This window comes from Papio anubis, chromosome 20, assembly GCF_008728515.1.
Source record: "Papio anubis isolate 15944 chromosome 20, Panubis1.0, whole genome shotgun sequence".
Lineage (NCBI taxonomy): Eukaryota > Metazoa > Chordata > Mammalia > Primates > Cercopithecidae > Papio > Papio anubis.
In genome coordinates this window covers 16,003,735-16,019,069 of record NC_044995.1, presented here as the reverse complement: position 1 = coordinate 16,019,069, position 15,335 = coordinate 16,003,735, and the positions used below count along the sequence as shown (strand labels likewise).

Here is a 15,335-nt window from a genome sequence, read left to right as displayed (position 1 = left end):
CCTGGCCAGTCTTTAATTTTAACTGTCATAAATCTGAGAGCGTATCATCATCACTCTACTGTTTTCAAAAGCTAGTTATTTCACCTTCACTTTGGTTATGTTACTTATGTGATACACAGTTACTTCATTTGTTTTTGTTCATCTTCCATTTGGGGCATTTACCCCTCCCCATGCTGCTTTTTAATTTTAATTTATTTTTATTTTTTAATAGATGGGATCTCGCTATGTTACCCCGGCTGGTCGCAGACTCCTGGGCTCAAATAGTCCTCCCGCCTTAGCCCCCCAAAGTGCTGGGATTATTTGCATGAGCCACTGTACCTGGCCCCAAAACACGTTTTAAAAAAGCAACATGGATGATAGGGCACAGTGACTCATGCCTGTAATCCCAGTACTTTGGGAGGCCAAGGCAGGAGGATTGCTTAAGCCCAGGAGTTCCAGACCAGCCTGGGCCACATAGCGAGATCCACATGCCTGTGGTCCCAGCTACTCAGAAGGCTGAAGTGGGAGGATCACTTGAGTCTAGGAGGTTGAAGCTGCAGTGAGCCGTGATCGTCACTGCACTCCAATCTGGTAGACAGAGTGAGACCCCCATCTCAAAAAAAAAAAAAAAAAAGTAATTTGGAGGTGGTAAATGAAATATTTTTATAGTGTTAAAAGTTAGAACCATCTTTAGCTCACTTGCTTTTGCCAAATTGCCTGCCCAGGTCCTTGTGTGGCTGAGCGCTCTCTCCCCAGCAGTCCACATGAGCTCCTGTTTCCTCTCGTCCTTGCCAACACTTGGTATTGTCAGACGTTTTAAATCTTTCCCAGTCCGATGGCTAGGAAGTGGTACCTCACTGCAATGTGTGTATTTGCATTTTTTTCTAATGCAGCTGGTGAGCTTGACCATCTTTGACCCTCTTTTGTACTATTTAGGTTTTAGAGGAAGGAGTTGGGGCCTCCTGCTTTAGCCAGAGTACAGAGTTAGCTCTTCCCTCCCCACAGGAGATTCAGTCTCGACCAAGCCCAGCAAACCATGAGATGGGGGTCCCCATTGTTCAAGGGAGAGGCTGAAGCCCAGATGGGATAAGGAAGTAGCCCTGGGGTCACACAGTGATGGGTGCTGGAGGCAGGCTTCAGCACGAGACTCCTGGGCCCTTTTCCCAGCAGAGGGAGCCCAAGGCAGGAAGTGACTGTGTGAGCCATGGCACCCAGATGAAGCCCAGCTGCCCCTCAGGAGCTGCCACTGGGGAAGGGACCTGCCAAGGCCCCACTATTCCCTCAGGCATACACAGGAAGGGGGTCGGCTGCCATCCAGCCTGGCACGTTTCCTGGCTGTCCCATCTACCCTGAGGGAACTGGGGCCAGGCTGGGCGGGGTGGGGGTGCTGGCTTGGGGTCTGAGGTGTGTAGTGGTGTGCGCTGTGTGAGCCATTTGTCCCCCTCAGCCTCTCTCCCGGCCTGTGCTCTGTCCTTGTCCCTCAGTCTTTCTGTGTCCCTTAGTTTCTGCCTCTCATCGCTGCCTCTCTGCCTCTCTCTGTCCTCCCCTCGCCATCTCTGTGTCTCTCTCTTCCCTTTGTGTCCCTCTCTGTCCTACTCTCTCACTCCCTTCTCTCTGTCTATTTATTTTCTTTGAGACAGAGTCTTACTCTGTCACCTAGGCTGGAGTGCAGTGGCACGAACTCGGCTCACTGCAACCTCTGCCTCCCAGGTTCAAGCGATTTTCCTGCCTCAGCCTCACGAGTAGCTGGGATTACAGGCACCAACCACCATGCCCAGCTAATTTTTGTATTTTTAGTAGAGATGGGGTTTCACCATGTTGACCAGGTTGGTCTTGAACTCCTGACCACAGGTGATCTGCCTACCTCGGTCTCCCAAAGTGCTGGGATTACAGGCATGAGCCACCACCCCAGTCTCTCTGTCTCTTTTTCTTTGACTTCTCTGTCTCTGCCTCCTTCCCTTGTTCCTCATGTCCTCCTTGTGTCCTCTCCCTCGTTCCCCACCACACCCGCTGCAGCAGGCTCCCTGGGACCCCACCTCCCAGGTCCTGGCCACATGACCCAGAATCCTCTCTTGGGGCCTCTTGCCAGGCTGTGCTTCCTGACCAAGAAGCCAGATGGTGGAGTCTCAAGTCCTGGCTCCCCAGCCCTCAGGGACCTGGCCAGCTGGTCGGCCTCGGCTGCAGGCTCCTGCTTGGAGGGGTGGGGGACTGGTCTCCTGCCATCTGAGAAAATGCACTAGAGGCTTTGCAGCTGCCAGGCTCTGTCCCTGGGGACCCCACACTTTTTCTACCCTAAGCAAAGCTCTTTCTCTGGCCAGGGAAACACCCTCCTCCCCCGTTCTGCTTCTCTGTCTCATGTTTTTGTATCCAGCTCAGCATGGCCTGGAAGAGAAGTGCAGATTCAGGGGCTATACCGTCCCAGTCCTTGCCCTATTGTGACTCAAGGCAAGGGACTCCACCTTTCTTTCTTTTTCTTTCCTTCTTTCTCTTTCTTTTCTTTCTGTCTTTCACAGAGTCTCACTCTGTTGCCCAGGCTGGAGTGCAGTGGCACAATCACTGCTAATTATGTCTTCATAATTCACAAATTATGTCTTCAGTTTATGAAGGTGCTGGCTCGGGGTCTGAGGGGTGATCAGTAACTCAAATTATGTCTTCACAGATCTCCTTGTCTTCATTTCTGAGCACCGCTTTCTTCTGTGTTGGCCTCATTGTCAGGGAGTCCCAGATGTTGGCAGGATGACCCCAGGATGCCTGGCCTACCTCCTCCCAACTTAGGAAACCCATGGGAAAGAGAGTAGCTCTTCTGTGCACACACACTTTCCTGGCAAAATGGGGAGAGTGACTGGGCACAGTGGCTCACACCTGTAATCCCACACTTTAGGAGGCCAAGATGGGAGGGATTGCTTGAGGCCAGGAGTTTGAGACCAGCCCGGCCAACATAGTGAGACCCCACCTCTACCAAAAAAGAAAAAGTGGGAAGAGTTTTCATTGGCCCATCTGAGGTCACGTGTTCATCTCTGACCCAATCTTTATGACCAGGGTGTTTTCAGTGTTCTCATTGGCCCCACTTGTGTCATGTGATTTACCCATGGCTCTCTAGGTTTCATTTGCCCTTCAGGAAGCTCAGGACCTGAGAGTGAGTTTTGATGTATTTGGAAGGAGAGGATGGATTTTGGGCAGGCAAAACCAACAACTCTGCACTACAGAACCTTGAAACAAGAAGTCTTGGCTTGGTTCTTGAGTTTGGGGTTTTGTTTTGCAGTCATTTGCCATAATCTGCTACCACTTAATTTTTTAATTGTTATTTTGTTTTCTTCTCTAGCTTTCCTCCATCTGTTTAGAATTACAAGGGTAATATATAAATACATTCTTTTGGGAAAAAATTGTACTAACCCAGCAGTCTTCAGTAGAACATAAAGTCTCACTGCGATCTGCCTCGCAATCCCACATCCCAGAGGGAGCCTCTATTATTTGGTCTGCATCCATCTAGACCTCTTTCTGTGCATTTACAAGTGTGCCTATATGGATGTTTAATGTTTTTATTTTATTTGCTTTTCATGTTTAGTTTCAATGTTCGAATAAATAAATTTTCATGGTTAAGACATCAAAACCTCTAGGGAAATCCCATGGGAAAATTATCCATCCCCTTCATCCCTGTACCCCATTCATTAAGTTCTCATCCCCTCAATAAGTACCATCTGTTATTAACTTCTTGTTTACTCTAGGGAATTTTTATGCATGTGCAATCCACTACAAATTTATATTCTGCTTCTGCTGCTGCTGCTGCTCCTTCTCCTTCTCCTCCTCCTCTTCCTCCTCCTCCTTCTTCCTTTTTTTGAGATGGAGTTTCACTCTTGTTGTCAAGGTTGGAGTGCAGTGGCATGATCTCGGCTCACTGCAACCTCTGCCTTCCGGGTTCAAGTGATTCTCCTGCCTCAGGCTCCCGAGTAGCTGGGATTACAAGTGTCTGCCATCACGCCTGGCTAATTTTTTGTATTTTTAGTAGAGATGGGGTTTCACCATGTTGACCAGGCTGGTCTGCAACTCCTCACCTCAGGTGATTCACTCGCCTCAGCCTCCTAAAGTGCTAGGATTACAGGCGTGAGCCACCTCACACCGCATGCTTTTTCTTCTTAACAGTAATATTTGGCTCTTATTCCATATTGGTCTGGATTTGTTTAACCATTTTACTGTGGTTTTTTTTTTTTAAGGGGGGAGTCTAGCTGTGTTGCCCAGGCTGGTCTCGATCTCCTGGGCTCAAGCAATCCTCCCACCTCAACCTCTTGAGAGCTGGGATTACAGGCATGAGCTGCTGCACCTGACTTAACCATTTCTCTCTTGATGGGCATTGAGGTTGCTTCCAGTTTTTTCCCATTACAAACTCTGCTGTGACTACAACTTTGTGCATCTGTGCCAGTATCTCTTTTCTTCTTCTTTAAAAAAAATTTTTATTATTATTTTTAATTTTTTTTTCAAGATGGAGTCTTGCTCTGTCACCCAGGCTGAAGTGCAGTGGCACAATCTCAGCTCACTGCAACCTCTGCCTCCCAAGTTCAACCAATTCTCCTGCCTCAGCTTCCCAAGAAGCTGGGGTTACAGGCATGCATCACCACACCTAGCTAATTTCTGTATTTTTAGTTGAGACGGGGTTTTACCATGTTGGCCAGGCTTATCTTGAACTCCTGACCTTGTGACCCACCTGCTTTGGCCTCCCAAAGTGCTGAGATTACAGACATGAGCCACTGCACCTGGCCTATGACATTATTTCTTTAGTTATATTCCTAGAAGTGCAAGTGCTAGGTCAAGCAGCAAAGACCTGCCAAATTGCCTTCCAAAAAGGCTCTACCAGTTTACACCACCACTGACAGTGGCTGAGTGTGCCTGTCTCCCAGCATCTTTGCCAGCATTAGATACTATAAGTGTTTTACATTTTTGCCAACCTAATGTGTAGAAAAGGATGTCTTGACCAGGCGCAGTGACTCACTCCTGTAATCCCAGCACTTTGGGAGGCCGAGGTGGGTGGATCACCTGAAGTCAGGAGTTCAAGACCAACCTGTCCAACATGGTGAAACCCCATCTCTGCTAAAAATACAAAATTAACCAGGCATGGTGACGCGTGCCTGTAATCCCAGCTACTCAAGATGTTGAGGCAGGAGAATCACTTGAACCGAGGAGGCAGAGGTTGCAGTGAGCCGAGATCATGCCATTGCACTCCAGCCTGGGCAAAAAGAGTGAAACTCCATCTCAAAAAGAAAAGAAAAAAGAAAAGGATGTCTTGTTTTAATTTCTATTTTCCAACTGATTAATAAGACTGGGCATCTTTTCATATGCTTATTTGTTTTGTCTGTTGCCTGTTCATATCTGATGCCCATTTCTCTTTCTGGACAGGCTTTTTTTTGCTGATGTCATTCATGTATGCATTGAACAAATCTTTTTTTTTTTTTTTTTGAGACGGAGTCTCGCGCTGTCGCCCAGGCTGGAGTGCAGTGGCGCGATCTCGGCTCACTGCAAGCTCCGCCTCCCGGGTTCACGCCATTCTCCTGCCTCAGCCTCCTGAGTAGCTGGGACTACAGGCGCCCACCACCGCGCCCGGCTAATTTTTTGTATTTTTAGTAGAGACGGGGTTTCACTGTGGTCTCGATCTCCTGACCTTGTGATCCGCCCGCCTCGGCCTCCCAAAGTGCTGGGATTACAGGCGTGAGCCACCGCGCCCGGCCAACAAATCTTAACTGGAGGCCTACTGTGTACCAGAAATTGTTCTAGGTTTTCAAGAATACAACAGTGAGTGTGACAGAGCCCCTTCCATCATGTGGGTCACATTCTGGAAGCAGGGGACCAATAAAAATACACAAGTACCTGAGTGCAGTGGCTCACACCTGTAATCCCAGCACTTTGGAAGGCCAACGTGAGAATAGTTTGAGTCCAGGCGTTCAAGACCAGCCTGGGCAACATAGCGAGACCCCATCTTTATGACAAATTCCAAAAATGAGCTGGGCATGGTGGTGTGTGCCTGTAGTTGTAGCTACTTGGGAGGCTAAGGCAAGAGGATCCCCTGAGCCTGGAAGTTTGAGGCTGCAGTGAGCTATTATCTCATTACCACACTCCAACCTGGATAACAGAGGAAGACCCTGTCGAAAAACAAAACACACATACACATACATCAAGAGAGTTGTCTGATGGTGGTAAGCACTATGAAGACAAAGGAAACAGGATGGAGGGAAATTCTTCGATTGTTAAACTAGTTCCTTGCTCTAATATATATCAATTTTTACAGTTTTTCATTTGTCTTCTAACTCTATGAAATTTTGGTTGATGCAGAAGTATTTTTTTAATTTTTTTAAATTTTACTTTAAGTTCTAGGGTACATGTGCACAACGTGCAGGTTTGTTACATATGTATACATGTGCCATGTTGGTGTGCTGCACTCATTAACTCATCGTTTACATTAGGTATTTCTCTTAATGCTATCCCACCCCACTCCCCCCACCCAACAACAGGCCCCGGTGTGTGATGTTCCCTGCCCTGTGTCCAAGTGTTCTCATTGTTCAATTCCCACCTATGAGTGAGAATGTGCAGTGTTTGGTTTTCTGTCCTTGCAATAGTTTGCTCAGAATGATGGTTTCCAGCTTCACCCATGTCCCTACAAAGGACATGGATTCATCCTTTTTTATGGCTGCATAGTATTACATGGTGTATATGTGCCACATTTTCTTAATCCAGTCTATCATTGATGGACATTTGGATTAGTTCCAAGTCTTTGCTATTGTGGACAGTGCCACAATAAACATACATGTGCATGTGTCTTTATAGCAGCATGATTTATAATCCTTTGGGTATATACCCAGTAATGGGATGGCTGGGTCTAATGGTATTTCTAGTTCTAGATCGATCCTTGAGGAATTGCCACACTGTCTTCCACAATGGTTGAACTAGTTTACACTCCCACCAACAGTGTAAAAGTGTTCCTATTTCCCCACATCCTCTCCAGCATCTGTTGTTTCCTGACTTTTTAATGATTGCCATTCTAACTGGTGTGAGATGGTATCTCATTGTGGTTTTGATTTGCATTTCTCTGATGACCAGTCATGGTGAGCATTTTTTCATACGTCTATTGGCTGATGCAGAAGTATTTTTATGTGATCAAATTTATAAATCTTTCCGTTTATTTTTTTTACGCTTGGAAAGATTTTTCTCCATGCCAGCATTATAAAAGCATTTGCCCAGGTTTTCTTTTAGTGCCTTATGGATTTTCTTACTTCGTTTAAGTCTTTAATCCATCTGGAATTGTTTTCAGTACAAACAGCAAGGAAAAGATCCAGCTAAATTGGTTAGCCATTGGCCCATGACCATTCATTAAATAATCCATCTTTCCCTTGGGGATTTGCATTGGCATCTATGAAACACATGAATTTTCTTGTGTATTTGGGTCTGATTTTGCACTTTCTGTCTATCCCTATGACATAGCAGCCATCCAAATCACTATAGTTTTGTATTTATTTTTGATAATTTTTTACTATCAAATGTTTTTTCAGCCTGTAATCCCAGCACTTTGGGAGGCCAAGGTGGGCAGATCACTTGAGGTTAGGAGTTTGAGAACAGCCTGACCAACATGGTGAAACCCCATCTCTACTAAAAATACAAAAAAATAAATAAATAAGTAAAAATAGCCAGGCATGGTGGCAGGTGCCTGTAGTCTCAGCTACTGGGGAGGCCAAGGCACGAGAATCACTTGAACCTGGGAGGTGGAGGTTGCAGTGAGCTGAGACTGCCCACTGAACTCCAGCCCGGACGACACAGTGCCCAGGCTGATTTGCTCATCCATCTACAAAAAAAAAAAAAAAAAAAAAAAAAAAAATCGGCTAGGTATGGTTGCTCACGCCTGTAATCCCAAGCACTTTGAGAGGCCAAGGTGGGTGGATCACCTGAGGTCAGGAGTTCAAGACCAGCCTGGCCAATATGGTGAAACCCCATCTCCACAAGAATAGAAAAATTAGCTGGGCATGATGGCAGGTGCCTATAATCTCAGCTACTCGGGAGGCTGAGGCACGAGAATCGCTTGAACCCAGGAAGTGAAGGTTGCAGTGAGCCAAGATTGTGCCATTGCACTCCAGTCTGGGCGACAGAGCGAGACTCCATCTCAAAAGAAAAAAAGAATTCGTTAACAAAAAATTATTACTATATTTGATAGTAATAATTTTGGAAAGTTGACTCTTTGGACAAATTCTTTAACTTCTCTTGGCCTCAGTTTCCTCCTCTGTAAAACAGGGAGACTACCAACCTTGAAGGGTTGTTCTGAGAATTAGTGATTCAATGGACCACTTTAGTTCCTGGGTCAGGTAAGCCTCTTTGAGAAGGTCATACTCCAGCTCAAATCTGATTGACAAGGAAGAGCATGCCTGGCAGAGGAAACAGCAAAGGCAAAGGCTCCGAGGCAGGGACTAGCTTAGTGTGATACAGGTTCATGCAGAGGGCATCGCTCCTGGAGGCGACTGAGCAAGGAGAGGGTGGAAGGTTGGGCCGGTGAGGGGTCTGGCTGTCACCATAAGGGTACTGGAGAGCCACAGCAGGATCAGGAGGGCGGGTGGGGTCCACTGATACTGCCTCTGTCCCCACAGTCCATGGAGTCGCAGGTGGAGGAGTGGTACCGCGAGGTGGGAGAGCTGCAGGCGCAGACGGCGGCGCTGCCGCTGGAGCCGGCGAGCAAGGAGCTGGTGGGCGAGCGGCAGAACGCGGTGGGCGAGCGCCTGGTGCGCCTGCTCGAGCCGCTGCAGGAGCGCCGACGCTTGCTGCTGGCCTCCAAGGAGTTGCACCAGGTGGCGCACGACCTGGACGATGAGCTGGTGAGGCCAGCGCAGGGGCCTGGGGCGGGGCGGGGGGCGGAGAAGGTGGGCACGGGGCGGGGCCGAGGATGGAGAAGGCTGAGACCCTCCCACTCATACGCTGAAAGACGCACTCAGCCCTTCACTCGTTCATTCATTCACATTCATTGACTCACTTTGAATCATTCGTTGATTTGTTCATGAAGTCGCTCATTTATTTATTCACTCATCCATTGTTTGTTTTTGCCTCCACTCATTTCTTTACTTATTATTCATTCACTCATTCACTCCTCTGTTCATGTCCTCATTCCATCACTCAGCTTCCTGATTTGCTCACTAATTTGCTCACTCAGTTGATCATTCTGGCCCCAGCCCGGTGTTTGGATGATACTGGGGCCACAGGGGTGGCCAAGGCAGACCCGATTGTGCCACAGAGGGCTCAAAGTCCAACGGGGAAAACAGACTTGTCCCCAGACAGTGACAATTCAGGGTGGTTAGGAACATGATAGGAAACAAGACCTGTATGTGCAAAGGCCAACGGTGTGAGCCTGGCTTAAGTGCAGAGAGCAAGACAGAGTATGTCAACAGAGGAGACTGAGACAGGTGTGGTGGCGCCTGTAGTCCCAGATACTTGGGAGGCTGAGGGGGAAGGATTATTTGAGCTTGGGGATTCAATCCCATCTCAAAGAAAAAAAAAAATGGAGGAGGCTGAAGATTCAACTGGGCTGTTAGGCAAGGAAGGGCCTGGGATACCGTGCAGGTTTAAAGTTTTGTTGTAATGCAGCAGTTCTTGGATGCATTCTCCCCTTGACCTGCTCCCTGTGTCCTCTCCAGGCATGGGTTCAGGAGCGGCTGCCACTGGCCATGCAGACAGAGCGAGGCAACGGTTTGCAGGCGGTCCAGCAGCACATCAAAAAGAACCAGGTGAGCAGAGCCAGGTGAGGGAGTGAGTTAGGACACATTTGGATACAGGTGATAGAAAACAGCTGAAAGTGGTTAAAGCCAAAACAATGACTTTATTGGCTTTTGGAATTAACAAGACTGTGGACAGCAGATACAGATGTATCCAGGTGCTTCCATATATTTTCATGACTCTGGGCTGTATTTTTTGTTTGTTCGCTTGTTTGTTTTGAGATGGAGCCTTGCTCTGTCACCCAGGCTGAAGTTTAGTGGCGCAATCTTCGCTCACTGCAGCCTCCACTTCCTGAGTTCAAGCGATTCTCCTGCCTTAGCCGCCCAAGTAGCTAGGATTACAGATGTGCACCACCACACCTGGCTAATTTTTGTATTTTTAGTAGAGATGGGGGGTGGGGGGGGGCTCACCATGTTGGCCAGGCTGGTCTCGAACTCCTGGCCTCAAGTGATCCACTCACCACAGCGTCCCAAAATGCTGGGATTACAGGCGTGAGCCACTGCACCTGGCCTGTTTGTTTTTCTGCATGAGCTTTCTTCTTAGGCCAATCCTCCTCTCCTGGTGATAAAAGGCCTCCAACAGATTCAGGTTTACCTCCCACCAGCAAAACTGAAGAGAATTTCCTCCTCTCAATAATGTCAGCAGTAGTCCCAGGAATAACTCTCATTGGCTCACCATGCCTGTCGCGTCCCATGCCCATCCCTGAACTAATCATGACGGATGGGGATTCGGACTGCTCCTCGGGCTGGCCTGGCTAGGTGCCCTCCCCTGGAACCTGCTGCTGGAATCAGCCTTAGCTTAATTACCAAGGCTGAGATGGAGGCAAGGGGGGGTTCCCCAAAGGAAAATCAGCGGCTTGAGACTAGAAGGAAGAGGAATGGCTATTGGACAAGGAAAAAGTAAAACAACCATCAAGTTAGCCTGGTGTGGTGGTGTACCCCTGTAGTCCCAGCTACTCTGGAAGCTGAAGAGGGAGGGTCCCTTGAGTCCAGAGGTCAAAGCTGTGGTTAGCCTTGAACACACCACTGCACTCCACCCTGTGCAACAGAATGAGACCCTATCTCTTTCTGTCACACACATACACACACACACATAAACACACACCCCAAAACAAATAAAAAACACCCATAGGGACAAAGGACAGAGATAATCAGCAAGAGGGTACTACTGTCCCCTAACCTGAGCAAGGTGAGGGGAGGGGGCTTTTGAGCTCCTAAAAAATCTCTGAATCTCTGTTCATTCCTCTGGGGCTCAGTTTCCACATCTAAATAAGTAGAGTTGGTTTAGAGCAGTGGTTCTCAAACTGCATAGCAGGGGAACCCCTTGGTCAAAGCAACTATTTCACCAAAGCCTAAAGCAAGACACATAAAAGAGGAATAATAATAATAATAATAAGGCATTGTGCCGCGCACGGTGGCTCAAGCCTGTAATCCCAGCACTCTGGGAAGCAGAGGCGGGAGGATCATTTGAGCCCAGGAGTTTGAGACCAGCCTGGGCAACATGGGGAAATCCTATCTCTACCAGAAATACAAAAATTAGCTGAGCATAGTGGAAGGCTCCTGTAATCCCAGCTACTTGGGAGACTGAGTCAGGAGAATCACTTGAACCCAGGAGGCAGAGGTTGCAGTGAGCCGAGATCACACCACTGCATTCCAGCCTGGGTGACAGAGTGAGACCCTGTCTCAAAGAAAAGGAAAAAAAGCATCGATTAAAAATTTACTATGTGCTGGCCGGGTGCAGTGGCTGATGCCTGTAATCCCAGCACTTTGGGAGGCTGAGGTAGGTGGATCACCTGAGGTCAGGAGTTCGAAACCAGCCTGATCAACGTGGTGAAACCCCGTCTCTACTAAAAATACAAAAAAAATTAAGGCCAGGTGCGGTGGTTCACGCCTGTAATCCCAACACTTTGGGAGGCCGGGGCGGGTGGATCACGAGGTCAGGAGGATATCAAGATTATCCTGGCTAACACGGTGAAACCCCGTCTCTACTAAAAACACAAAAAATTAGCCGGGCATGGTGGCACGTGCCTGTAATCCCAGCTACTCAGGAGGCTGGGGCAGGAGAATAGCTTGAACCTGAGAGGCGGAGGTTGCAGTGAGCCAAGATCGCACCATTGCAGTCCAGCCTGAGTGTCAAGAGCGAGACTCCATCTCAAAAAAAAAAAAAGATTTACCATGTGCTAAGTACTGTGTTAGGGTTTATGCTGATAATTTAATCCTCTCAATAACCCTATGAGGTAGATATTGTCATTATCCTCATTTCACCAAACAGTGTATGTTGGAAGAATAGGACACTGAAGGATGGTGGGGAGGTGGGTCCACAGATTATTTTGGAAGGTTCCTGATCATTCTGCAGTAGGTGGAGTTCTTTAAGAGACTGGAGTTTTGCTGAGATTTTGTTTTCCTATCTTGACGAAAATACTCTTGGCTGTCAACAGTGTTGGGAACAGAACTGGCCTATCGTTGTCATGGTTGAGGAAACTGATCAAATGCCCTTAGTACTTAAAATTGGGGGAGCTCAGCTGTGTGTGCAGTGAGAGTGCTGGATACACAGGGGCTGTTAAGCAAAAAATAGCTGCAAATATTATGCATTTGCTGCATGCAGACTCAGTTCTAAGTGCTCCATAGTTTATCACCTTACAACAACCCCACAAGGTAGATCATCTCAGCCTGATACTAGCCGTGTGACGTTAGCAAATTCCTCACCCTCTCTTTGCCTCAGTCTTCTCATCTGTAAAACAGAGATGGTAATGTTGTCTGGCCCCACAGGTTGGGAGTGAGGAGGTGTGAGGCTATGTTATTTAAAGCTCTTACTTAGCAAAGCACCTGGCAGGTAGCAGGGTAGCAGGCACTCAAGAAGCATTGGCTGGCCGGGCACAGTGGCTTATGCTTATAAGCCTAGCACTTTGGGAGGCCAAGGTGGGAGGATCACTTGAGGCCAGGGGTTCAAGACTGGCCTGAGTAACATAGCAAGACCTCATTTATTCAAAAATATTTTTTTTGGCCGGGCGCGGTGGCTCAAGCCTGTAATCCCAGCACTTTGGGAGGCCGAGACGGGCGGATCACGAGGTCAGGAGATCGAGACCATCCTGGCTAACGCGGTGAAACCCCGTCTCTACTAAAAAAATACAAAAAACTAGCCGGGCGCGGTGGCCGGCGCCTGTAGTCCCAGCTACTCGGGAGGCTGAGGCAGGAGAATGGCGTAAACCCGGGAGGCGGAGCTTGCAGTGAGCTGAGATCCGGCCACTGCACTACAGCCTGGGCGACAGAGCGAGACTCCGTCTCAAAAAAAAAAAAAATTTTTAAAAATAGCCAGGCATGGTGGTGCACACCTGTAGTCTCAGCTACTTGGGAGGCTGAGGCAGGAGGATCACTTGAGCCCAGGAGTTTAAAGCTGCAGTGAGCTGCAATAGTGCCTCTGCATTCCAGCCTGGGTGATAGAGTGAGACCCTGTCTCTAAAAAAGCAAAATAAGAAGAGGACATGCTGGCTGTTATTATCTTTGTTTACCAGTTGAGGCACACGAAAAGTTAAATAAGGTGAAGGCACACAAAAAGTTAAAAAAGACACACAAAAAGTTAAATAAGGTACTCTGCAAGTACAGAGCTGGTGGAGGGAACCTTCTGGGGGATGGAAGTGTTCCGCATGCTGATCTGGGCACACCAGTGTATGCATCTGTACATATGTGTGCAACTGTATACCTAAGATTTGTGCACTTCACCGTATATAAATGATACCTCGGCTGCTAAGCTGCAGGGTTTTTGTATTAGCACCGATTTTGGGTCAGCAAGCGTCTTAGCTCAGAGCACAGTCTCTGGAACCGGCCCCCTGTGTTCAAATCCTGTCACTCCTTACTGGCTGCTTGTTCTTGGGCTCCCTACCTTGCCCCTCTGTGCCTGTGTTCCCACCTGCAGCATGGGATTATGGTGATTGAGGGAGTATCAGCCAAATGCTTACATGGTCCTGGCACGTGGTAAGGGAGCTGGGGGTGCTTGTTAATTGCCCCGTGGGCCATGCCAGTAGCAGAGGAGCATGTGGTCTTGCAGGGCCTTGGAACGTCCCCTCTCCACCCACATCCCCCTACCTCCCGCCCCCAGGGCCTGCGACGGGAGATCCAGGCGCACGGGCCGCGCCTGGAGGAGGTGCTGGAGCGCGCGGGCGCGCTGTCGTCGCTGCGCAGCCCGGAGGCAGAGGCTGTGCGCCGGGGCCTGGAGCAGCTGCAGAGTGCCTGGGCCGGACTGCGGGAGGCTGCAGAGCGACGGCAGCAGGCGCTGGACGCCGCCTTCCAGGTGGAGCAGTACTACTTCGACGTGGCGGAGGTGGAGGCGTGGCTGGGCGAGCAGGAGCTGCTCATGATGAGTGAGGATAAGGGCAAGGTGCGCCCGAGCTGGGGGTGCGGAGGGCCTGGGGGCGCTGGAGCCCGGGGCCGCCGCTGCCGCCTCATCGTGGGCGCTTTGTGCCCCTAGGACGAACAGAGCACCCTGCAGCTGCTCAAGAAACACCTGCAGCTGGAGCAAGGCGTGGAGAACTACGAGGAAAGCATCGCTCAGCTGTCGCGCCAGTGCCGGGCGCTGCTGGAGATGGGGCACCCGGACAGGTGGGCTTGCAGGGATGGGACGGGGGCGTGGCCAGTTCACAGGAATGGTCCAGCAGGACCTGAAGCTTCACTGTTGGGAGCGCAGCGCTGGAATTGGACGTTGGGTGGGAGAGGTCCTCCTTGCTGTGTGCTGGAGCCCTCGGATTTGGCAAGTGGGCTGGCTGGAATGGGGGGCCACGGCCCAGAGATGGTTGAGAGGGTGGGGCCAGGAGCACCTGGATATGAGTGTAGTTGTGGGCACCTCGTCGGGGGAGAAAAGAGGAGGTGATGTCTAGGACTGGGGCAGAGAAGAATTTGCTCAGGACAAGCAAGGGGCTCTTTCTACCCAGTGTCTGGGAGGACAGAAAAGCCTGTGCTGAGATTGGCTATGGGGGTGGGGCTGGAGACCTCCTGGTGTGCAGTGGGATGATGTTGCCTGGTGTAGGCGGGTGCTGAGCTCCAGGCCTGGACCAGGGATGGAATCTGAAAGGAGGTACAGAGGGAGACCTCTGTGCAAGTGGGCTCAGAGATTGGGGCTAGAGGTGGGGTGAATTGGCTGGGGACCCAACCTGGGAGTCCAGAGTCCCACCCAGGTTCCTGGATAAGGGAGGTGTGAGACTGAGATAGAAACTGGGTGAGGCTGCCGAGGTGGGCGGATCACTTAAGGTCAGGAGTTGGAGACCAACTTGGCCAACATGGTGAAACCCCGTCTCTACTAAAAATAAAAAATTAGCCTGGCATGGTGGTGCGTGCCTGTAGTCCCAGCTACTGGGGAGGCTGAGGCAGGAGAATGGCTTGAACCTGGGAGGCAGAGGTTGCAGTAAGCCGAGATCATGCCACCACATTCCAGCCTGGCGACAGAGCAAAATTCCATCAAAAAAAAAGAAAAAGAAAAAGAAAAAAGGAAACTAGGTGAGGCTGGATAGAGGTGAGCTTATCCATCTAGAGAAGCACAGCTTTCCCTGCATGCTGAAATGCAGGGCTGTCTGAACCCAAGACTTGCAGAAAACACCGTCCTGGCCAGGCATAGTGGCTCACGCCTGTAGTCTC

The 15,335-nt window shown here is 49.4% G+C and overlaps 1 protein-coding gene across 7 annotated transcripts in view; it reads left to right on the top strand.

Moving 5' to 3' along the window:
- The window catches only part of SPTBN4 (spectrin beta, non-erythrocytic 4), a 118,942-nt gene that overhangs the window by 82,284 nt on the left and 21,323 nt on the right, over nt 1-15,335 (top strand). For all 7 annotated transcript variants that reach the window (XM_021931115.2, XM_021931114.2, XM_031659449.1 and 4 more), the window contains 4 exons: nt 8,595-8,819; nt 9,633-9,722; nt 13,807-14,085; nt 14,176-14,306. In XM_021931115.2, the coding sequence (XP_021786807.1) occupies nt 8,595-8,819; nt 9,633-9,722; nt 13,807-14,085; nt 14,176-14,306 (725 nt within the window). The remainder of the gene's footprint in view (nt 1-8,594; nt 8,820-9,632; nt 9,723-13,806; nt 14,086-14,175; nt 14,307-15,335) is intronic.